Source organism: Ursus americanus, chromosome 8 (assembly GCF_024610735.1).
Source record: "Ursus americanus isolate L20-20 chromosome 8, mUrsAme1.1.p, whole genome shotgun sequence".
NCBI lineage: Eukaryota > Metazoa > Chordata > Mammalia > Carnivora > Ursidae > Ursus > Ursus americanus.
In genome coordinates, this window is record NC_142134.1 from 83,621,465 (window position 1) to 83,645,551 (window position 24,087).

At 53.2% G+C, this 24,087-nt stretch overlaps 1 protein-coding gene and 1 pseudogene across 4 annotated transcripts in view; one reads left to right on the plus strand and one right to left on the minus strand.

Moving 5' to 3' along the window:
• PIGG (phosphatidylinositol glycan anchor biosynthesis class G (EMM blood group)) overlaps positions 1-7,014 on the minus strand; it is a 42,388-nt gene extending 35,374 nt beyond the window's left edge. The window contains exons 1-2 of one of the 3 annotated variants that reach the window (XM_045774776.2): positions 6,432-6,723; positions 5,383-5,588 (exon numbers count right to left, since the gene is read on the minus strand). In XM_045774776.2, coding sequence (XP_045630732.2) covers positions 5,383-5,588; positions 6,432-6,585 — 360 coding nt within the window. In that variant the 5' untranslated portion in view covers positions 6,586-6,723. Of the gene's footprint in view, positions 1-5,382; positions 5,589-6,431; positions 6,724-6,991 lie in introns of those variants that run through there. The other 2 variants (XM_045774773.2, XM_045774775.2) reach the window with 2 other exon arrangements.
• Positions 6,872-17,345, plus strand: LOC123789952 (histo-blood group ABO system transferase 2-like; annotated as a pseudogene). Its single transcript, XR_015725612.1, has 4 exons — positions 6,872-7,791; positions 8,580-8,761; positions 12,841-15,681; positions 15,764-17,345. The product of XR_015725612.1 is annotated as a histo-blood group ABO system transferase 2-like (transcript).
• Positions 17,346-24,087: the final 6,742 nt, after the last annotated feature.

The window sequence follows — 24,087 nt, forward strand, 5'->3', positions numbered from 1 at the left end:
GTCCATGCCATGTGAACGAGCAGCCTCTCACACACCCTGGGAGGAAAGCAGTCTCTAAGCAAGAACTCTTCGAAATTCTCATAGAAAACTGGCCCAGGGATGCTGGTGGGACACGCCTGCTCCAAACACACACACACACACACACACACACACACACACACACACACAGCACTGTAATTTCTGGGAGCAAACGGTGGGTGTGACACATCCCCATACCTTTCTGACACAGAATTATGTCAACAACCCCCTCGCTTTAGCACAGAGTCTAAGAGGCCAGAGTAATGGGTCATGTGTCTCCTGTGACCTGGAGTTACCCAACAACCCATGACACTGGCACCCAGGAGCCTACCCGTGCAATGAAAATAAACAGAAATCTGGATAATGCCATTAGGCATAATTTTGCCAGGTCTTAACAGCAAAAATAGCAAATATGAATTAACCTGATTTCTGGAATGCCAAAGGAGCTTGGCAAATCCTCCCCCCAAGAGCAATGATAACATGGGATAGAACTGCCCAAAACAACCATTTCAAGACTTTGAAAACTTACCAAGGATATACAAATTGAGAAGTTCTTATCTAAGACAAACTACTGAATCTCACTAAGAGCTGTAAGCACCTGTGGTGTTTTCACATAGGCTGCTCCCCTTCCCCCACCCTTGTGATGTATGTGATGTAGTGGCCATGGGGTCCTCGAGGGGTCCATCTGACCTGGAGCTGCACAGAGAAGTCCCATGCCAGGGGTGTGTTGAAAACAAGGAAGGCCAACATCACAGCTGCCTAAGGCACCAATGCTGTTTGTGGTAAGAGACAAGCCCAACATTTAAAAATGGGATCTGGGGGAAACCTGGGTGGTTCAGTTGGTTAAGCGTCTGCCTTCAGCTCAGGTCATGATCTCGGGGTCCTGGGATTGAGCCCTGCATCGTCGGGCTCCCTGCTCAGCATGGAGTCTGCTTCTCTCTCTCTCTCTGCCTCTCCCCCAGCTTGTACTCTCTCGCTCACTCTCTCTCAAATAAATGAATAAAATCTTAAAAAAAAAAAAAAAGGAATCTAGGTTAGTGGCGCCCAGGTGGCTCAGTTGGTTAAGCGTCTGACTCTTGATCTCAGGGTCCTAAGTTCAAGGTCCACCTTGAGCTCTGTGCTGGGCATGGAGACTACTCAAAAAAAATTAAAATACAAAAAAAAATTAAAATGGGGTCTGTGGAATGAGACAGGTAACAGCAGATTTCTGTAAGATCCAACAGAGCTGAGTGCACACACAGGGCTGACTGTGCACTCTGGAGAGATCAGACAGTGCCTAGTTACCCATTCCTTCCAGCTGAACAGGAGGCCCTGCTCACACAAAGTGACACGGCAGGTTTATTAGGTGCCTGAACAGTGATTACGAACCACACACAGACCCCTGGAGAGGGTAGAAGGCCTACCGTGTTCAGGCACAACCTCTGACCAGTCACGGGCTAACCACGAACTATGTTGACCCAGGGCTGACCTTTCAGAAGACCAGCTCAAAAATAAAAACAATTTAAAACGAAAATAAGCAAATACCAGTTACTGTTCACTCCAGGGGAGACAGACTCTGCAGAATGAGTTTAGGCAAGTAACTCACTGACAAACCGACAAAGTGATAGCGACGACTACCCCTCCTGGGTGGGGGATCAGAATCAGAGTTGAGTTGGGGGTTGCATGGGTATACCACATTTGTTAAATCTCACGACACTGTACACATAAAAATGTCTGCCCTGCACTCTGTGAAAATTCTATCTCAATGAATTATTTTTTTAAAACGTGAGCCTCTCTTTCACCCCAAATTTTACTACTTATAGGTAACCAGTTACTTTGGGTAAGTACCCTTTCATACTTTTTCCTGTATGTGTACAATCACAAATATACAATGGTAATGAACTATATAAACAATTCTGCAACTTGCTTTTATTTTTCCATTAATAACACCCTGAACTTCTTTCCCCAGAAAACACACAGCTACTTCACTTCTTTTTTTTAGCAGCTACAAAGTACTCCAGTATTTGGACTGAGACCATTTTAATGGACACGTATTTTAACAAGCTTGCAATGCAAGTGCCATTTGACCTGAGACCTGAAGGCTGACATGTTGTCTAGGGGAGGGGAAGGAAGGTACAGTGGGGCTTTCCAGGGGGAACACAGCAAACTGTGAAAGCCCCAAGGCTAAAAGAGGGCAGCACACTTGGGGTATGTGTGATCTATGTGGATGAGTGACACAGGAAGAGGGAAAGCAGCTCAGATGAGGGTGAAGAGGTAAACAGGGACAGTAACATGCAGCCTCGAGGCAGGGTTTGAAGAGGAGCACCACGACCTGGTTTGTTTGGACAGGACTTGGGCACGAGGAGGTGCTGGGAGACTTTTACAGTCCTGGCTGGAGACCACAGCAGACTGGACTAGGGTGGCGGCAGTGCAGGGGCTGGCTCAGTGTTGAGAGTACCTGTCTAACCTCATTTCATACGAAGAAGAGGTCATCATCACTCTTTATATTTCTACAATGTGATAGAAACTGGGCTTACAGATTGCTTTAGTTCACCTTGCCCTGATTACTAGAACAGAATCTTTTCCTGTGTTTACTCGCCATTTCAATGTCTTCCTTTGTGGATTTCTTTATATCCTTTGCCACTGGATTGTTGTCCTCGGTCAGATGCTCTTTACACATCATGGGCTTAACATCTTGTTTGTGATGTCAACTGTAAGTAAGTTTTCCAGTTTATCATTTGTCAGCCGACTTGGTTTATAGTGTCTTCCACCACATAATGGTTTTTGGCTTCCATGTGGTCTAATCTGTCCATCTTTTTCCCAGCGGCTTTTATAAGGTACTTGCCTCCTTCTCCCACTAGGCTGTGTTCCCACTGACATTTCGAGGGAACACTTGGTCCCTTCACCCCAGGAAGCATGCAGGCAGCTGGGAGCCCTAGGAAGTCTAAGTGAGAGCCCAAGCCTGCCATCACCTTGGAGGTCATCCTGTGGTGGTTGTGGCCTTAGGAACAGTAGTTTCTTGCCTTCTGACAATGAAGGAGGGCTCTGCAGAGACTACTGGAAGAAGATGTGGCCTGGTCACCCTACTCATCAGTGACCAACAGAGCTCTCGATCCAGACACACATAGGCTTAGGTTCGGTTTCTGATGCCAGCTGTGTGGTTTTACCAGGTCAAGCTTGTTTCCTCATCTGGCAAGTGGAGAAGACGGCAGTGCCTGCCTCATGGAGCCTAGGCTATGGGGCTGTTGTGACAGCACATGACATAATGCCTGTGCTCTGGTGCTCACTGCAGTCAGTTGGTCAGTACCTGCTTCTTACTGTGACTATAAACTCCGGAAGAAAGGAAAATCATTCACAAATTACTTAACATGAGAAAGTGCTATGAGGGGCATTAGTCTTGAGTCGCTAACATCAGTGTTTCGTGACAACTGCATCAATACCTCAAGATTAATTACGTCCCTTCCCTAACAGGAGGCAAGGTAGGGGATACACTCCTTAGCCAACACCACCCAATCCTACCAAATTCTAAAGCGGTGTAACCCTAACTCCAGTATCTACTTCCTGTTCTAGCTCCTCCCTGCTGGCGAATGAGGAGCAAGAACCTGCAAAGGCCTGAAAACAAAATAAACAAAATGAAGCACAACACTGGTTTCATGAAATGACACAAATGGACTGGAAATGGGAGGCCCTAAGAACCACAGTAGTCGACATGCAGGTCTAGACACAGCCTGGAGCCTGCACACCCACTTACATGCTTTCTCATAATCCTACTTAGATTCCTCACCAGAATGAAGGAGGAATGGGTTCCTTCCACACCCTTGATAGAGCAGCTAAAGAAATCAGTGCTCCTGGCGGTGAGGAGCCTGGATGCCTCTCTTCTAGCTTTCACATGACTGGTCTCAGCAGAAAGAGCACTCTTGAGAGGCCATCCCTGAGCTTCTTGACTAAAGGTACCCCACTCCCCCCTGCTCATCACCGTCATATTCTCCTTCCTGATTCCTTCCACAGAACTTATCACTTTCTGAAATTACCTTGATTATTAATATATATACTTACACATTTTCTGTCCCCTCAATTAGAAATTAAGCTCCGTAAGGATAGGACACTTGCTGTCTTGGTCTTCACTGAATCCCTCTTATCTAAAACAGTGTGTGATACACAGAAGATGCTGCTGAGTGAAGGACATACTACATCCAAAAGTTGCAGAGCGTGGGAAACTCCAGAAAGTCAGTCAATGAAAGGTGCGGCATTAACCCTTTCAATCCCAGACTGTTTTATTGATCCAGTAAACAATTACTGAGCACCTACTAAATACTGCCCTCAAACTTTGAATCAAAAGTGGCTCCTTCTCACCAAATAATAAGATGTCACATGATCGGCCATAGACTATTTTACCATACCAGCAACATATTCACAAAGTTTTAAGCTCCTCTGTCCCTTTCTGCCTCCTCCCCTTTACTCATCCTTCCAGTTTAACCTTGAGTGTAACTTCCTCAGGCAGGCTTTTCTGACCCTCAGTCTAAATTGAGCCCCTTCCCACCCCGCCCGGTAATGAGCATCACATCCTGCTCTTTCTCATCATGCATTAATCACATTTTAAAACTGCAAATTAATTCGTCTGCTCATTTGTTGAATGGTTATGTTTCTCATAGGTGACTAAAAGCTCCATGAAGGCAGATACTATTTTACCCCAACTGCATACCCATTACAGTATTGACACATAGTAGTTGCTTAATAAACAGTTCTTAAGCCAAGCAATAATAGCTGTACTCCTCCTCCTCTTCTTCTTCTTCTTCTTTTTTTTTTTTTTTTAACATAGTTTACGGGTAAAGCACTATCCACTCCAAAGCCACACTCACTAGGCTGAACACCTCAAAGTGAGTTATACAGTAGAAACAGTGATAACTGTTGAGGCCAGATCATGCAGGTTTGGTCATTATTTATACCACAGCTGTGGAGGACAAGTCATCTAACTTATCTGAGTTTGCTTTCTTATCTACAAAGTCAAGAGACTGAACTAGATTAAGCCTAAAGGCTCCTTTCTGGAATGTAAGTGACCCACTGATGATTAGAAAAGAGACCAGGTTAGCAAGGAGGGCACTATCTTTTGGATTAGGCTGACCTGAATGATCTGGCTCTAAATACTTTATGCTTTCCACAAAGTGTGAACTTTGGGCTACTTGACAAGAGACACAAATCATGGGTCTCAGTTCTATCCTATCTTGTCAGGCTTCGTCGGCATTTTATTGCCCCAGCCAGGTGGACAGCACTAAACTAATTTCCACCAAGTTAAAATTGGGACTCCAAGTGAAAGAGCACGGAGCCCCTTGGACCCTCCCGAAGAGCGAAACCACGACTTACGACACATCAAGTCAAACTGTTTACCTTGATTCGAGGCATAGTAACTGTAGGCAGCTTTGCTTCAGCCACAAAACTGTGGGATGCTCCTTTCTCCACAAGGTAAGTTGTGTAGGGCATGTATTTCACACCCTTTGACCCAAACACAAAATCGTCTCTCAAGCCATCTATCAGCATAATAACAACTTTTCTGAATAGAGGTGGTGGGAGCTTGGTCCAGTTGGAACTGGCTCCTAAAAATGTTTGAAAGGAAAAAGGAAATTGAATTTTAAACTGTATTTAGCACCCAAGCACCTTATAATCTACTTCAGGCCTACTTCTCCAGCATATATGCTGTCATATCTACCTATCTCAACCCAAAGAAAAGGACCTGATATCAGTAGTGTGGGGATGACAAGGAAGCAGAAGGAGCCCCAGTATGAACCATGAATTGCCCTTTGCACGGTGAATACTGGGAAAGGCGAGTCCTTTCGTGAGATTCCTGGATATTTGACATTTAGGGAGCTTGATTCAAAACACAGTGCAGCAGGTAGGGGATGGGCAAGCGTCTACAAATTGTGTCTACACAGTCAGTGGCTGGTATCGTGTGGACCTGGTCAAAAACGGGAGAGCCTTTACCTAGTGTGTACTGCTGGGTAGGCGAGGGCTACTGGGCGGGGTGGGGGGAAGGGGTCTTGGAAAAATGTCATAGAAGAAAACGCGGGGGTCGGTCAGCAGGAATCTTATCTGTAGTGTCTTACTGAGCGAAAAGGGTGCCTAGAAAAGGGAGTGACGCGCTGGCCGGTCCAGGGAAGGGGGCGGGGGGTGTGACTGGATGAGCAGACGTCGGGAGAGGCGGGCGCCTGGGTGCGGAGAGCTTTCTTTGCCGCCACGAGGGAGGAGAGCGAAGTGTGGCTGGCAGTGGTGGGGGCCACAAAGCTGTGCGATACAGAAAGAGGCTTCCTGGGTGTGGGGACCTGAAGAGAAGAGGAGAGCACTCGGGATCCTCGAGAAGTCCGAGAGGCGAGGCTCGTAAGGAGGGTCCTCTGGCGAAAGTGGGGCCCGGGGAGCAGAGACGGCCGGGGAGGGGTCCGTACCAGCCGAGGGTTCGGGCGCTGGGGGCTCTGCTTGGTGCTCCGTCCTGGAAGAGGAACGAACCGGAGCCGGGAAGAATCCCCGAAGGAAGAGCGCGACCCCGAGCACCTCGATCACCACGCAGCAGGCGGCAAAGGTCCCGGAGCCCAGTCGCATCGTGCCCACCCGCTGGGCCAGGATCCCGGTTCCCTGACCCCAGCAGGAGCCTCGCCCGGCATGAGCTGCTTCCGGGAGCTGCCCCTGAACAAGCGTGAACTGGCCCGCATAACAGGCGCCGGCTCAGGGTGTCATCACGCCCGCCGTCGCGCCGGAAATACGCAAAAGGGAGGGCGCAAGCGGGTGCTGGGAGTCCACACTCCCCGGACCCCTTGCGAGTACTTCCGGCGCGTGCTCTGGCGAATTCCCTCAGGCCTGCGAGGCCCCGCCCCCGCGTTCCAGTCGGGCCTGTTGGGTGTGTTTCGTAGGTAGCGAAACGTACCGTGTGCCATGCCCCCTGCTAGGAGCTTTCCCCTGGGTCATATCGGCCTGCTGAGTCAGGTGCCGTCGCCCCCGGAGCCCTCACCTCTCATGGGCAGGTGTGTGCCGAGCGCGCCTTCAACCTGCGCCGCTGTTCCGTCGCTAAGTGACCTGGAGGAGGTCGGGCCGACTTCCTGGATCAGGGCGTCCCGTGCAGATTGGACCCCAGGTCATTGCTGAGGCCCCGTGCAGACTCCTTTGCTGGTCGGTGCCTCTTCCCCCGGCTCTGTGTGTGCTGGGGACCGGCAGTTCACGCGTGGCTGGTGGGAAGGGCTGAGCTGTGGAGGTCGCCCCCCCGCCGCCGCCCCCCCCCCCAGCCCTGGGCTGACAGCTTGCAGTACAAAGTAGAGGGGGTTGACTCTGGCGCCTGCTCGCAGCTCCACTGGTATCAAGCTGTGGGACTCTCCAGCTGCGATCACGCCCTCCTTGCCGGGGCCTTCGCTCCGTAAGTCGCACAGACCCAAGCCCCATTCCCACGGCCGAGGCCGACTTGAAGGTGTGTCTACAGGCCTTAAATGTGCCCCTGAGCGACCTCAAGCTCTGATGAGGGCAGGTTTCTACCACCTTCTCCCCAGTGCTCACTCACCATAAGTGTTTTAATAGTAACCGCTACACAACAGCTGGGGTTTATCTAGTTACCACCTGCTAGGCACTAGGTCACGCCCTTGAAGTTATTTTATTTGATCGTCTCAAGAATCCTTTAAAGTAGTCATTATTCTTTATTGCAGACCAAGAAATGTTGAAGTAACGTGTCTAAAGTGACACAGCTAAAAAGCCGCAGCCTTTAGAGATTTGCAGCTAGCAGTCTGACGGCGTGTGCTCTGAATCTCCACACTTCGTTGACTTGTAAGAAAAACAAAGAGCACGTCCTCCCTTACAAGGGTCCTTGTTAGGGGCTGAGTTTTGTCCTCCCAAAAAGTCATATGTTGACATCCTAACTCTCAGTACTTCAGAATGTGATTGTATTTGAAGAGAGGGCTTTATTTATTTATTTATTTATTTATTTATATTTTTATTTATTTATTTTGCACACAAATCAGGCTTTATTATCGATCTCCACACCATTCGATTATAAGTTTTTACACTCACGTTCTTTTTTTTTCCATCATTAGAAAAAATTTTTTTTATTATGTTAGTCACTATACGGTACATCCCTGGTTTCTGATGTAAAGTTCGATGATTCATTAGTTGCGTATAACACCCAGTGCACCATGCAATACGTGCCCTCCTTACTACCCATCACCAGCCTATCCCATTCCCCCACCCCCTCCCCTCTGAAGCCCTCAGTTTGTTTCTCATAGTCCATAGTCTCTCATGCTTCATTCCCCCTTCTGATTACCCCCCCTTTCTTTATCCCTTTCTTCCCCTACTGATCTTCCTAGTTCTCATGTTCCATAGATGAGAGAAATCATATGATAATTCTTTCTCTGCTTGACTTATTTCACTTAGCGTTATCTCCTCCAGTGCCGTCCATGTTGCAGCAAATGTTGAGAAATCGTTCTTTTTGATAGCTGAGTAATATTCCATTGTATATATGGACCACATCTTCTTTTTATTTGTATTTGAAGAGAGGGCTTTTATTTATTTATTTATTTATTTTTATTTTTTAAAGATTTTATTTATTTATTTGACAGATAGAGACAGCCAGCGAGAGAGGGAACACAGCAGGGGGAGTGGGAGAGGAAGAAGCAGGCTCCCAGCAGAGGATCCTGATGTGGGGCTCGATCCCAGAACGCCGGGATCACGCCCTGAGCCAAAGGCAGACACTTAACGACTGAGCCACCCAGGCACCCCTGAAGAGAAGGCTTTTAAAGACGTAAGTCAAAATAAGGTATTAACTTTAAAAATAAAACTGTCAGTTATTTTACCAGCCAAGTAGGTTTATTAGGAAATGGCAGAGAATTGTAATGCAAGACCAGCAAAGTACAGCAAAACCATAGAAGAGGCTCTTTTATTTTTATCTATTGATTTTTTAAAGTAGACTCCACCAGCATGGAGCCCAACAGGTCTTGAACTCACAGATACTTTGTGTCTCCTCTATGTCTGTGAACCTCTAGGATGGACAGGACTCACCTGTGGTCACACTTGGATTAGAGGTTGAGCTAGGACATTGCTTTTTTGCCTCTCAGTGTTGAGCTCTAAAAGAGGAGTGAAATATCTGACTATTTCAATTCCAACTCAACTCCAGTCAAGGATTTTGGAAGGTCTCAGAGATCATGCAGAGCCCTTCCACTCTCCTATCTGGGAAGGGTGCTGCTATCCCCACTCTGCCTGGGAAGCTCCAGATTCTAGTACAGCCCTGACCCAGAAGGGCACTCAGTAGACATATGTGGATTTATACGGATTTGGTTTCCGTGGCCTACCCGCCCCCATGTGCAGCCTTTTGGGGGCTGGAGGCATTCTCCTGGCGCCGGCTGGATCCTTCATCCCATCTGAATGATCAGCAGTAGACAGTCAGGTCTCAGACAGAACAGTCCTTGGCCTTTGATCACCCAGGTAAGCATCTGTGGTCTTCCAGCTCAGGCCAGCCTGGGTCTTGACAACCCCCATGGCCAATTATTAAGCTGACTGTGCTCCTGACAATTTAACAGGTCCATGGACAGTGTAGACAGCCCCTTGGGATGTTTCCATTGCCACTATCTGTGTGGTTGAGATAAGCACCTTCTCCCTCATAGCCTGCCTGTCTGCCTGCCAAGAGAGGTAATAACCTTCCAAACCTAGAATGTATCTCTGGTCCCAGCACCCATACAGCAGACTGGCCCTGCAGTCTTTTGGCCTCCAGTTATAATGCAAATATTTGACATGCATACTTGTTAGGAATCAAGGATATAGGAACAACTGTGTGTCCCAGCAGGCAGTATCTCACTGAGACTGCATGCATGACCCAGGGTCTGTGGCCTTTGAACAGCCTGCCAAGTATGGATTCTGTGCTGTGGGATAATCCTTGAGCCTCCCACTGCTTCACTGAGCACTAATTTCCTCACCACCCACACATCTGGTCTCTCTCTTTGTAAAGGAGAGAGAAGAGACTAGAAAATGAGCCAGTTTGTTCTTTGGGGATGGGTGATTAATGTGGGGGCAGGTGTCACTCCAGGGCTCCCTCCTCCCAGGGACATGAGTGAGATCTGTGTGCCTTCCAGTCTCTGAGACATGAGGACCCAGTGCCCAGGGCAGGAGTCTTGTTTCCCACCAACAGCAAAGTTGCTTTTTCAGCAAGTGGAAGAGTGTGTTGTCATCGTGGGAGAACAGCAGGAGCACTGGATGGGCAGCTGCAGCCCTGACCCTAAGTGACTCCTTCCTTCCCTGGGCTTCAGACCCCACAGCCGTGCAGTCAGCCACCAGTGATGTGGAATCTGCTGCTTTCCCAGCCTGGTATCCATTCTCACGTCCAAGTCCAGCACCTCAGCTTGCCTTTGGGAACCGCATCTCACCGGCCTCCCATCCAAACAGTTCCAGAGGGCAGACCCCACTCTCCACCCACCTCAGAGATGGGCGTATGATCCAAGTCTACCCAACCCCATGCTCTGTTCTCTGGGTGCTCTAATGGCTTCAACGATGAGAGTGTGACCCAAGCTGGGCCAAAGACACTGAAAGCCATGACTTTTCATGGAACCCAAGGGAAAGAGAAATCCTTCCCAGTAGAATGGATGGTGAGTGGGTGTCAGCCTGGAGTTGTGGGGAGGCCCCAGATGCAGTGAGAGAGAGTGTGCCTGGGAATGGGGCCACCCCAGAGCACTTAGCAGGATGGAGGGTTAGAGAGGGTCCAGGTCACACTGTGAAAATGTGAGCCCTTGGGCCTGCCAGGTCCAAACCTCTTACGAGTAATAATTTTTTCCTGACCGTTTAAAAATATTAATTTATTTTACTTCAGTCAGTGTGTCCAGTTCCTTTCAAGCCAAAAAGTCCCAGCTGGCATATCAGAATCTACAATCCCTGAGACTCCCTGTGCACAGTGTCCTCACTGGGCAGGGCACGGCTGGGGAGAGGAAGACTGAGTGGGGTCAGGTCTCAGGGGAGCTCCAGAACACCTCTGTCCCTGTTCCTTCCCTGTCCTGGGAGAGGAAAACCTTGAACAGTGAGCAGAGAACCAGCAGGAGGAAGGGGCCTTGGATGGCTAATTGGTCTGCTTGTTTTTTCCTTATTTTAGGGTCCCTTTTGTTAAGGTGTATTTTTACTAAGAAATCACCCATTTCCTCTAGGTTTCCTGTCTGGTGCAATAAGTTTCTTTTATTTGACTTTAATTTCTTTCTAGTCTTCCACAGAATTGTCACAATTCATGAACAAATATTGATGTGTTATTTTTTTAAATGTTTTTTTATTATATTATGTTAGTCACTATACCGTACGTCCTTGGTTTTTGATGTAAAGTTGGATGATTCATTAGTTGCGTATAACACCCAGTGCACCATGCAATACGTGCCCTCCTTACTACCCATCACCAGCCTATCCCATTCCCCCACCCCCCTCCCCTCTGAAGCCCTCAGTTTGTTTCTCAGAGTCCATAGTCTCTCATGCTTCATTCCCCCTTCTGATTACCCCCCCTTTCTTTTTTTTTTTTTAAGATTTTATTTATTTATTCGACAGAGATAGAGACAGCCAGCGAGAGAGGGAACACAAGCAGGGGGAGTGGGAGAGGAAGAAGCAGGCTCATAGCGGAGGAGCCTGATGTGGGGCTCGATCCCACAACACCGGGATCACGCCCTGAGCCGAAGGCAGACGCTTAACCGCTGTGCCACCCAGGCGCCCCTACCCCCCCTTTCTTTATCCCTTTCTTCCCCTGCCGATCTTCCTAGTTCTAATGTTCCATAGATAAGAGAAATCATATGATAACCTCATTTTGTGAAATTGTCTGCATCCATATTAAGCTGAAAATGAGTTTATACTGATGCCTCCAACCTGGTCCACCACCACATGACTATTGTGATCTTCTCCCTTTGCTGATTTGTAACTTCCCACTCCAACAGTGAGAAACCTGGTGTCGGTGTCTCACGGGTGTCTGTCTGTCGTTGGTGTCTCACGGGTGTCTGAGGACAGGGCCGTCAGTCTCCCTCGATGTCTGTCGTCGGTGTCTCCCGGGTGTCTGAGAGCAGGGCTGTCCGTCTCCCTTGACGTCTGTCGGCGGTGTCTCACGGGTGTCCGTCTGTCGTCGGTGTGTCCCGGGTGTCTGAGAGCAGGGCTGTCCGTCTCCTTCGACGTCTGTCGTCGGTGTCTCACGGGTGTCCGTCTGTCGTCGGTGTGTCCCGGGTGTCCGAGGACAGGGCTGTCCATCTGCCTCGACGTCTGTCGTCAGTGTCTCCCGGGTGTCTGAGAGCAGGGCTGTCCATCTCCCTCGATGTCTGTCGTCGGTGTCTCACGGGTGTCCGAGGACAGGGCCGTCAGTCTCCCTTGATGTCTGTCGTCGGTGTCTCCCAGGTGTCCGAGAGCAGGGCTGTCCGTCTCCCTCGACGTCTGTCGGCGGTGTCTCCCAGGTGTCCGAGAGCAGGGCTGTCCGTCTCCCTCGACGTCTGTCGGCGGTGTCTCCCAGGTGTCCGAGAGCAGGGCTGTCCGTCTCCCTCGACGTCTGTTGTCGGTGTGTCAGGGGTGTCCAAGGACAGGGCTGTTCCCTGTTCAGTATTTCACGGAGGAGGAGGAGGGAGTTGGGAGGGTTGTTCTGAAGGAAAGTCCACTGGAGAAAAGCATGGGTTTGGGGTGATGGAGGCTTCTCCCTGGCTGAGCTGCAGGGGTGGTGATTTCTGGGAGGAGGTGAAACCCACGTCTTCCCCTTTGGGGCCTGTGACTGATGAGTCTCTGCTGTGGGGCCTGTAACTGACACTGAGTGGTCGGCTCCCCCGCCCAGCGCCCCTTCTGGAGTCCCCAGTCCACTGTACTGAGGTTTCCTTTCATGCATTTTCACAGTTCTAACCATTTTTTGGTGGAGCATTGTGGAAAATTCGAATTCCAGATCCCTCTGATTCTCCTGCACCCAAGACACAGGGGCCACCGATGTCATCCTCCCACAAGTCTCTTGCTAACCTGTGGCCTCCTACACTGGCGAGTGGCCTCTCTGCGGTGGGTGAACTGGGTCTGGGAGGACGTGGCCTCCATCAGGAAGCTTGATGTGGGCTCTGCTCCTGTGACCTGGTGCTGACCTGGTTGTTTGTAAGAGTACTTGACTCTGGGTTGATTTCAAGGTGCAGTGAACCTGTCACAGAGCACAAATACGCTTTATCTCCACACTCGGACTCCCCAGCTGTCGTTTCTTTACCACATTTGCCACTTCACACGGGATACTTCAGTGCGTTTTACCCCGAACAGGGACACCATCCCGCGGAACCACCACATAGCCCTGAACGAGGAAATCACCGCGGTTTCCATATTATAATCCAGACCACAGGCCCACTTGAACTGTCGCCACCTGCCCCGCTGTCTGAAATGTCCTGCTCCATTCGGATCCAGTTTTCTTCTTCTGCAACTGCTCCCGAGACTTTCCCATATTTGCACAACCCTGATGGATTTAAGGAGCACAGATGGCTCCAATCTGGGTGGCCTTTTCTGGGTGGCTTATGTCACTGGGGCTGTTTTCAGTGTCCATCCACGTGGTGACACATTATCGGTCCTTCATTTTTTCACTGTGACTAAACATAGTAACATTTACCACTTAAAACTTTTCAGGTTCACAGTTGTCTGGCCTTAGCTGAGTTCACACGGTGGTACATCATTCTCTAGAACTTTTTCTTTCTCCCTGAGGGAGACTGCATGCATGAAACACCAACTCCCCATTCCCCTTTCCTCTCAGCCCTGCAGCCACGTTCAACTTTCTGTCTCTAGATACCTCATACAGGTGGAATCACACAGTATCTACCCTTCTGTGAAAGCCAGCATCCTGTCCTTGTTCCCGATTTCGGAGGAGAGCTGTCAATCTTCAGACTTGAGCATGGTGCTTGCTATAGATTTATTGAAAAAGATTACCCCTTATTCCTGTTTTCATGAGTGTTTATATCAGCAACAGACATTGGATTTTGGTTAGAACCTTTTCAATTAATATGACCACATGTTTTTATTTAAAAATTTATTGCAGAGTATAACATTGCTTGTTTTCAGTATATTGAACAAACTTTGACATATTTGTGAAGAGACACTTATGATGTACAATATATTTAAGAGCTCTTGGTTTTGCAATTTTTCTGATCAGGCTTCTTACATCTATTTTAAGACAGGTGTAGGAAAGTGTTTGCTGGTTTTGTGATGATTTCATTTGGGTTGGTATTAGTGGTTAGGATTGGTGTTACGGGTTGTTAGGGTTATGGTTGGGTTAGGGTTAGGGGTCTCCCTGTCCTCTTCCGCACAGAGCCCATTCTCCTCCAGTAACCAGAGTGATCTTTTCGACACATAACATTTGGGCCTCTCTGTGGTCTGCTCCCCTCCTGCCCATCCTCTCCAGCCTCACCTCTCCCATCACAGCCTGCCCCTCTGTGGGCCACCCAGAAGTATGATTGTCCCTCGTGTGCCTCAGGCCTGAGTCCAAGCCTTTGCATTCACTGTGCCCTCTGCCAGGAGCACTCCTCTCCCCCTGCTTCATGTTTGGCTTGTTTCCCCGTTGGCTGGGCCCCGAATTGCCCCCTGATGACCTGACTCATGTCTGCTGGTTGAATGTGCCTGTCCGCTATTTAAATGTAGTGCCCACCTTCCCGATGTGGGCAATTTGCTAACCTGCCTGTGATGGGGCAGGTGTAAGGACGTAGCCTTAGTGTCTGCGTAAAAAATCAGTCTCAGAGGGCTCACCAAACTTGCCTGATGATGGGGGAGCTGCTGTCCCTATGGTGGGGAGCAGGTAGTCCCCTCAAAGGGGGACCAGTCATGTGAGGTGGTTGGGCAAGACTCCCAACTTCTTGTCTGGGGAGATGTAGACCTGGACCTGGAAGCTTACACCCTTGGATTCAAGGCTGGGGCCTAAGCAAGCTCCTTCTTCTTCCAGAGGTCCTCTTTCCCCTTCCCTGACCATGGGCTGGACCTGATTCCTGACCTGGGGGAGTTCGAGGGTGACCCCTCCTAGGAATACCAGGGGTTTACTGAGGACCTTGTCAGCAGGATGCCCAGTAGCCTTCAAGGGAGGACCCTACAGGAGGTGGAGACAGCTCTGTGGGGGCCGGTGACATCCGACTCAAAACAAAATGGGGCTGGTGGCCGGCCCTGCTGGTTCTACCCAGACTGTAGGGCATAGAAACAAGGGCTATGCCCCAAGGTGCTCCGCTCCTGGCAGGTGGGGACAGGACCTGGGGGTTTGCCCAGGAGCTCAGCACAGGGGGAGTATTCCTGGCTCCAGCATGCTAGAGCCCATGTGGGGCTGCATGGGCTTCCAATCTCTTAAGCCTTAGGCACCCCTTTGTAAGATGGGGTGCTGACAGCCCCCATCTCTGGGAGCAGAAGGTAGGGAGGCCCTATGGGCAGACTCACTCAGGAGAGGCCTGGAGAGTGGCTGTTGCTTAAAGCAGCCCAGGGCCTGACCCCTTGAAGAAGGTACACATGTGCACAGTCCCCAGCTTTGGGGTCCTGCTGCCAGCCTCTGGCAGTGACCCTCCTCTCACGCTGTCCCTGTAGCTATGTGGTCTTCCTGGAGCTGGTCCTGCAGATGGCAAAGAAGGACTTCATGGTGGGACACAGGGTCACCTACTAGGTCTTCACTGACCAGCTGGCTGCTGTGCCCCGTGTGCCCCTCTGGGAAGGCCGGAGGGTGGTGCTCCTCATGGTGGACACAGGGTCACCTAGTACGTCTTCACGAACCACCAGCTGCCGGGCCTGTGTGCCTCTCCGGGAAGGCCGGAGGGTGGTGGTCCTCGAGGTCTGTGGCACCCCTGCTCTGGCACAATGTGTCCATGCAGCACATGGCGACGATCAGCCGCTTCTGTGAGCAGCGCTTCCTCCGTGAGGTGGACGACCTGGTGTGCGCGGATGTGGACGTGAAGTTCCACGACCACGGGGGTGTGGAGATCCTGTCCCCCCCCTTTGTCACTTTGTACCCCAGTTTCTACTGGGTGGCCAATGAGAACTTCAGCTACGCGCGCCGGCCGCAGTCCCAGGCCCACAACCCCAGGCGCCAGGGCAACTTTTACTATATGGGGGCCTTTTGGGGGGGGTCAGTGGTGGAGGTTCACTGACTGACATTGGCCTGTCACCAGGCAATGGGGGTCGACCTGGCCAATGGCATGGAGGCCATGTGTCCTGACAAGAGCCACCTGAACCACAAGCCCACCAAGCCCCGGAGGCCACGTGGGACCTGAGGCTGCTGGGCTGCCCTCCCCCCACCCAGGTCATGAAGATGCTGAGATTCGGGCAGTGCCCAAGAATCACCAGGACATCCAGAACGCATGAAGGGCTCGCCCCGTCTCCGTCAGGGTGGCCTCTCTGAGCGGAGCCATAAGAGCAGATTCCTTCTTCTGTCCTCTCAACTGTGGAGTCTAGCACTGCCCGCTCGGGCATGTCCAGGGCCCCTAGCTGCCGCCATGCACAGGAGGCCTGCCTGGGGCACAAGTTCCTTTCTTTGTGGTCAGTGCATTTCGATCATTTCTGGGTCATTTGCAGCTGCGAACGGCTCCAGTTTTATGTCGAATGTTTTTCTGTGTCAATGCTGAGCAACCATCTTTAAAAAGAACAATTGAGGGAAAAGGTTTTCTCCCTGGTTCTAAACAGACATCGCCTGATGGGCTGGGAGCGGCCCTGCAGCAGCCTTGGAGCCAGAACGGGCCCTGGCTGGGTCTTCCTCCCAGTCCCTGCACCTCGCGGCAGCCATGGGCCTTCAGGGTCAGGGGTGCGCTGAGCCACCTCTCAGACCCCCAGTCCCCTGACCACCAGAGGCTGTGACCGCTAGCATGGCCTCCAGGAGCATGGAGCCCTCTGGGTTATTTCTGGTTCCTGCCTTGGTTTTAAATGGCTATTTCTGTGCTGGTGTTTGTGAGATGTGGGCACTGGCTCTGTCTGGATGCGCGTCCTCTTGGGATCCCTCAGTGCCCACTGGAGGGTTTGCACTTGTGGACTCTCTCTGCACTATGTGTTAGCAAGCATTCACTGAGTGCCTACTGTGAGCTCGGTCACCAACAAGGGGCAGAGCGTGAGAGCGAGACCCAAGATACAGGGTCCCTGCTCCAGGGCCCTCCTGGGACTCGCGATGGCCCCGTCCTCCTGACTCACTACTTTCCTATTGTGGTGTAGTGGACATACGACTGATACCGTTAAGCACGTTTCAGGGTACAATTCAGTGACAATACATACATTCACTGCTCTGCACCCGCCACCTCCATCCATCGCCACAACTTCTTCATCATCCCAAACTGAACCTCTACCCACGAGACCCTAACCCCCATTCCCCCTCCCCAGCCCCGGCACCCAGCAGCTCCTTCCATCTCTATGAATCAGACTGCTCTCCGTCCCTCACGAGTGGGGTCCTCCAGTATCGGTCCTTTAGGGACTGGCTTATTTCACGTAACACAGTGGCCAAAGGTCTGTCCCCATGAGCCTGGACCTGACCCACTTTTCCCCCAAAGGAGTGGCTGAGCCCTCTCCTGTCTAAGCTGAGCCTCCTCTGCTCCCCTCTGCTCCCCTCATCTTCCTTCTCAGCCTGAAGATGATCCCAACCAATCTGCAGCTTTGAAGACCTGTTCAGTCCAGATGCCGGACACACACCCCCGGGGCCTCGGGCCTCACCTACCCCATCTGTCCATGTCAGGTGCCTGCCCCCCACCCCCAGCCGGCCATCTGCACCTTCCACAGGTGTCCCCATCTCAGAAGAGGGAAACACCAAGTCCAGACCCTTGGAGACCTCAGTGACTTCTTGTTTACCACCAACTGTAGTGAGGTGGCTACTGGAGGGCATTCAATGGCCTAAACATTTAAAGGCATATGTGAGTCTCTGCTGTCCAGGGCAACGGGTAACAGTTCGGGCAAACAGAAACCAAGCAGATTCACTGGAAGAAAGGCTGAGTGATGAGGAGCGTTAGGGAATAGGGCCTGGAAGCTCTGTCCCCACCTGACCTTCAGATGCTCCCCAGTTCCTCCTGTGCCCCTGGTGTCTTCCTGGAACCCTGACCTGGCTGTTTTCAGACAGCTCGCCCCGTGATACCCTCACTTTCTGGGAGGGGGGGGTTGCTGAAATCCACAGTGTGTCCTGCTGCCCCACCTGGATCACATCGTCTGGGCCATCTGAGGACCCAAGACTGTGGGTCTGTGGCCTGGAGGGATTCTGAGCAGAGCTGGTGGGATGGGAGGGCTGCAAGGCACAGAGTTTCCAGAAAGCTACAAAGCTACCTTCCTACAGTTTTTGAATCAAAGCCTTGAGATCTTTAAAATGCCAGCAGTGTTAACAGCATGGGCCAGAAAAGCAAATGTCCCTGTGCACCCAACACCACCTAAACTATTGGCCATTTCTTGTCACTTGAGCTGTGTACAAAGGATTGGGAATGGGGGCTTGAGGGAGGGGTCCTGGGCCAGACTTTGTGTTTCGGGGACAAAGGCCATCCAATCTCGTGCTGGGCCTGAGGCAGGGGCCTGTGTGGAGACCCCAGCTGTAGCCACTGCTGTCTGCTGATGCCCCCTCAGCCCTCCCCAGTGCACCTGCTGCTGGGGGAGCGCCTGCCCCCTCCTCCCTGTGGAGAGTTCTCTCCTGCACCAGCAGTGCCTCCTCCCCTGCCAGTCACTGCCAGCCTGCAGCCTGGGAGTGTGGATACCCGGATGGCCTCCAGTCCTGGGGACAGAGCCAGTGCATGTGGGAACTGGTCTCCCAGCAGGCCTGAGCACCCAGGCTGCCACGGTGCTTGCTCTCCTTCTGCAGGCTCACTATGCCATGCCCTCCCTCAGGCCCCCTGGGCCCAAGTCCTCCTCTGCTTGGGAACCACCCTCGGCCCATTCTCTACATGCTGGGACTGGGAGTGGGTCATCTGGACCTTCTAGACTCACGCTTCGTTGCCTGTGACATGGGCACAGTCTGGCCTCACAGACTGCTCAGAGGAGACCCAGCGCAGGAAGATGTAGCCCGCTGTAAGGGGAGATGCCAAGTGACCCAGAGTGAGCACATAGGCCTTGCACAAAGCACAGGGTTCGTGGGGCCCAGCACAGGATGCGGGCACCTAGCCACGGGTCATGGGAAATCCCGGTGAGGGTGGCCCTGGTGGGGAGGCCACAGAAGGGTTCCAGAAGAGGCAGGCGACAAGGAAGACAACAGAGCTTCCCAAGGAGGTCGATGGAAGAATCAGAGGGTTGCAGAGGCCTTGGGAAGACTCAGAGGTCCTGGAGATGTTGGCTGAATCACTGTCATTTGGTCAGAAAAGGTGTGTCACAAACCCCCATCAACACTGGATGATTTATTCGTTGGTTCTAGAAATCAGTGCATACCTGCCATGAGAACTCACATTGCGTTAAGTCTAGGACATACTTACTTTTCAGGACTAGATTTTTCTAGAGGAAGTGCTAAGCATGGGTCTCTCCATTCTTTTCTTTGCGTGACTGGCCTCTGTTTTCAGGAGCAGATTCCTGGTGCTCATCACCCCTGCTCACCCTGAGGACTGACCCCTGTCACCACCCACAGTGGATGTGACTGCATGGTTTGGGGGTGCTCACTGATGAAGCCCCAGTGCTCAGTACACAGCAGGGCCCCCAGATCCTCTGCTGAATGAGGGAGGGCCTGAGGAGGATGGGAGTGAGGGAAAGAGGGAGGGAGGGAGGGAGGATGGAAGGGTGGAGGGGCAGGAAAGAGACGGGGGGGAATGAATGATGGAGTGAATAAATGATGTAGGGAGGGAGGGAGTGAAACCACGGAAGTAGGGTCCCTACATCAGGAGCCATTATTTGGGGTGAGGTCCGAGGGCATCATAGCCCGGGCCCTGGATGGTGACACGGGGCACTTCCATCTCCTTGGGCATTAGCGTTGGTGCATAGCCTGCTCTCTCCACCGCTGCTGTGATGAACACTCCTGAAAATACATCTGTGAAAAACCGAGTGAGAGTTTTCAGGGGTGAGTCTGAGGAGGAGCATGCTAGGTGGTGGGTGCACTTGTGGCCTGGGGTGGGTGCCGCTCACAGTTCTCCCAGACAGGGGTGCCCGTCACCCTTCTCTCCAGGGGACCTGCGGGGGACTTCTGTGTCCTCACATTCTCCCCAGGGCTGCTGGTCCCTGGACCAGAAACCTGCTGATCTGAACGTGACCAGTGCTGCCTCCATAGGGTTTCCTTTGCCGGAGTCGTTTCCCAAGAGCTCCTGCATCTCTGACACATACTCCCCACGTGCCTATCCTCCCCCTTGGACTTGCATGTGTTTGGTCTCTGTCCCTGTGGAACCCAGTGACTTGGAGCACGGTTTGGACCAGAGGCAGGGGAAATGTTTCTCTGGCCTTGGGTTGTGAGCCATGCTTTTGCCCATTGTGGTGTGTCTACTAGCTTTCTGCATTTCCCTGGTTTCTGTGGGGGTCACAGGAAGAGCCAGCTGTTTCCTGTCTGAGGTCAGGCCGTGGTGTCCCAGCAGGAACAGGGGTCTCGGCCCTGAGATTGTGCCCCTAATTCCTAAAGTGGTCTCTATGATTATGTCTGATCTGTAATCCATCGGGGATTTCAGTATCGAATAAGGGAAATGCTATGTCAGATAAACACAGAAAAAAAGAGTCCCCTTTGAAAATAGGTGGGCAGACACGAAGGTACCTATTGTGACTCCACTTACAGAAACATCCGGAACAGGTAAAGAAACAGAGAGAGCAGCTTAGGGGTTTTGAGGGTGTGGGCTGGGGGAGAAATGGCAGGGAGACTTCTGGTTCGGGGTCTCCTTTGGGGAAGGAGATATTCTGCAGCAATGTTCTCTGGTGGGGTGGCACAACATTGTGAATATACTCAATGTGCATGACGTGTTCAATTGAAAACAAGTAATTTTACTTAAAACAAATAATATACAGTATACAGAACATGAAAAGATAAAGTAACAGTCAATATGTACCAGAGAGAAAGAACATAGGGGGAGGGGATGAAACATTCTGGCGGGACATCGGGTTCGGGTGAAAGAACTAAGGGTAATTGCACAAGGAGCTCTCCCTGCAGGGCTGTGGGCTCTGGATGTGGCTCTGGGAGCCCTGCAAGAGCAGGAGTAGGGGCAGGGGTTGGGATAGGGGCAGGGACAGGAGCAGGGACAGGGGCAGGAGCAAGGGGAGGGACAGGGTCAGCAGCAGTGGCAGGGGCAGGATCCAGGGCAGGAGCTGGGTGAGGGGCAAGAACAGGACCACAGGCAGGGGCAGGGGGAAGGGGTAGCAGTTCTGGCAGGGGAGGGGGCAGGATCTGGGGCAGGAGCTGGGTCTGGGGCAGGAACCAGAGCACAGGCAGGGGCAGGGGAAGGGGCAGGAGCTGGGCCAGGAGCTGGGTCCAGGGCAGGAACAAGAGCACAGGCAGGGGCAGGGGTAGGGGCAGGAGTTGGAGCAGGAGCTGGATCTGGGGCAGGAACAGGAGCACAGGCAGGGACAGGGGAAGGGTCAGTGGCTCTGGCAGGGGCAGGGGAAGGGGCAGCAGTTCTGGCAGGGCAAGGGGCAGGAGTTGGGGCAGGAGCAGGGTCTGGGGCAGGAACAGGAGCATGGGCAGGGGCAGGGGAAGGGGCAGCAGTTCTGGCAGGGGAAGGGGCAGGAGTTGGGGCAGGAGCTGGGTCCAGGGCAGGAACTGGAGCACAGGCAGGGGCAGGGGAAGGGTCAGTGGTTCTGGCAGGGGAAGGGGCAGGTGCAAGGGAAGGGGCAGGAGTTGGGGCAGGAGCTGGGTCCAGGGCAGGAACTGGAGTACAGGCAGGGGCAGGGGAAGGGGCAGGAGCTGGTTCCAGGGTAGGAACCAGAGCACAGGCAGGGGCAGGAAAAGGGGCAGCAGTTCTGGCAGGGCAAGGGGCAGGAGCTGGGGCAGGAGCTGGGTCTGGGGCAGGAACAGGAGCACAGGAAGGGGCAGGGGAAGGGGCAGGAGCTGGGGCAGGAGCTGGGTCCAGGGCAGGAACCAGAGCACAGGCAGGGGCAGGAAAAGGGGCAGCAGTTCTGGCAGGGCAAGGGGCAGGAGCTGGGGCAGGAGCTGGGTCTGGGGCAGGAACAGGAGCACAGGAAGGGGCAGGGGAAGGGGCAGGAGCTGGGGCAGGAGCTGGGTCCAGGGCAGGAACCAGAGCACAGGCAGGGGCAGGGAAAGGGGCAGCAGTTCTGGCAGGGCAAGGGGCAGGAGTTGGGGCAGGAGCAGGGTCTGGGGCAGGAACAGGAGCATGGGCAGGGGCAGGGGAAGGGGCAGCAGTTCTGGCAGGGGAAGGGGCAGGAGTTGGGGCAGGAGCTGGGTCCAGGGAAGGAACTGGAGCACAGGCAGGGGCAGGGGAAGGGTCAGTGGTTCTGGCAGGGGAAGGGGCAGGTGCAAGGGAAGGGGCAGGAGTTGGGGCAGGAGCTGGGTCCAGGGCAGGAACTGGAGTACAGGCAGGGGCAGGGGAAGGGGCAGGAGCTGGTTCCAGGGTAGGAACCAGAGCACAGGCAGGGGCAGGGAAAGGGGCAGCAGTTCTGGCAGGGCAAGGGGCAGGAGCTGGGGCAGGAGCTGGGTCTGGGGCAGGAGCTGGGTCCTGGGCAGGAACTGGAGCACAGGCAGGGGCAGGGAAAGGGGCAGCAGTTCTGGCAGGGCAAGGGGCAGGAGTTGGGGTAGGAGCAGGAGCAGGGTCTGGGGCAGGAACAGGAGCACAGGAAGGGGCAGGGGAAGGGGCAGGAGCTGGGGCAGGAGCTGGGTCCAGGGCAGGAACCAGAGCAAAGGCAGGGGCAGGGAAAGGGGCAGCAGTTCTGGCAGGGGAGGGGGCAAGAGTTGGGGCATGAGCTGGTTCTGGGGCAGGAACAGCAGCACAGGCAGGGGCGGGGGAAGGGGCAGCTGCTCTGGCAGCGGTAGAGGAAGAGGCAGGATCAGGGGCAAGAGCTGGAGGGTAGGAACAGGAGCACAGGCAGGGGCAAGGGCAGTGGCTCTGGCAGGCGCAGGGGCAGTAGCTGGGTCTGGGGCAGCAACAGGAGCACAGACAGGGGCAGGTGCAGGATTTGGTTCAGGGGCAAGAACAGGAACACAGACAGGGGCAGGTGTGGGGGCAGGAGCACTGCCGGGCTCAGGGGCAGGCTCTCCATCCGCAGGTTCTCCAGCAGGCTCTTCCTGCACAGCTTCAGGATCTCCGTGGGCAGGTGCCAGGTCACCTGCTGGCTCCTGGTCTCCTGCTGAAGTCGCTGCAGGCACCACCCCTCCCTCTGGAGCTGCCCATGAACTTGGAGCCGGCTCTAGTTCCTCAGATGGTGGAGCAGCTGTGAGAGGAGAAAAGCTCACCCACGTGCCTTTGCAGAGACAGAACCCAGCCCAGGGTCTCCCAGAGAAGCTGCAGCCAGGAAGGAACCCTGACCAGGACGTGTCCCCGACTGCAGTCCACCCACTGGGTGCTCTGAGCCCGGTCCTTGCTCCTGGACCCACACCAGCCTCTGGGGGCTCCTCCCTGTGGGGCCAGCACTGACCCATCCCCACACACCACACACACCCAGCCCCAGCCTTCTCACCCTCGGGCTCGGCCTCCGTGGGCTCTGGCTCCTGGATCACACTCACTGAGTGAACGACTACTGGGGACAGTGGCCTGGGCGGAGTCAGAACCCTTCCCAGATGATCCCCTGTCCCTGCTCCTGGAGAGGAGGGCGTGTCCACCAGCTTCCTCTCAGTCTCATCCACGGTCTTCTGCAAAGACAGGGACCGGTAGCTGGCCCAGAGGCATCACAGCCCTGCCCGGCTGTCTTCACTGTCCTCCTGCCCAGGCCCCCTGCTGCTCCCAGATCAGACACAGACCTGTGCGTGCACAGCCCTGCACCTGGGATGCAGTGACCCATCCCTGCAGGGCTCGGGATAAACCTTGGGCAGAAGGGCGCAGCCCCCGCACACCCTGTCCCACCCAGCCAGGCTTGACCTGGGGTGTGAACATGACCTGCCCACTGGACATTGACCCCTCATCAGCCTGCTCCTGCTCGGAGTGGCCCCACCCTACAAGACCCCTCTTACACACACACACACACACACACACACACACACACACACACACACAGAGGGGACCTGGGGCTGCACAGTCAGATCAGAGTGTGTGGGGCTGGGCTGGCCGGCTCTGGGCCTCATGGTGTCACCTTTTGGTC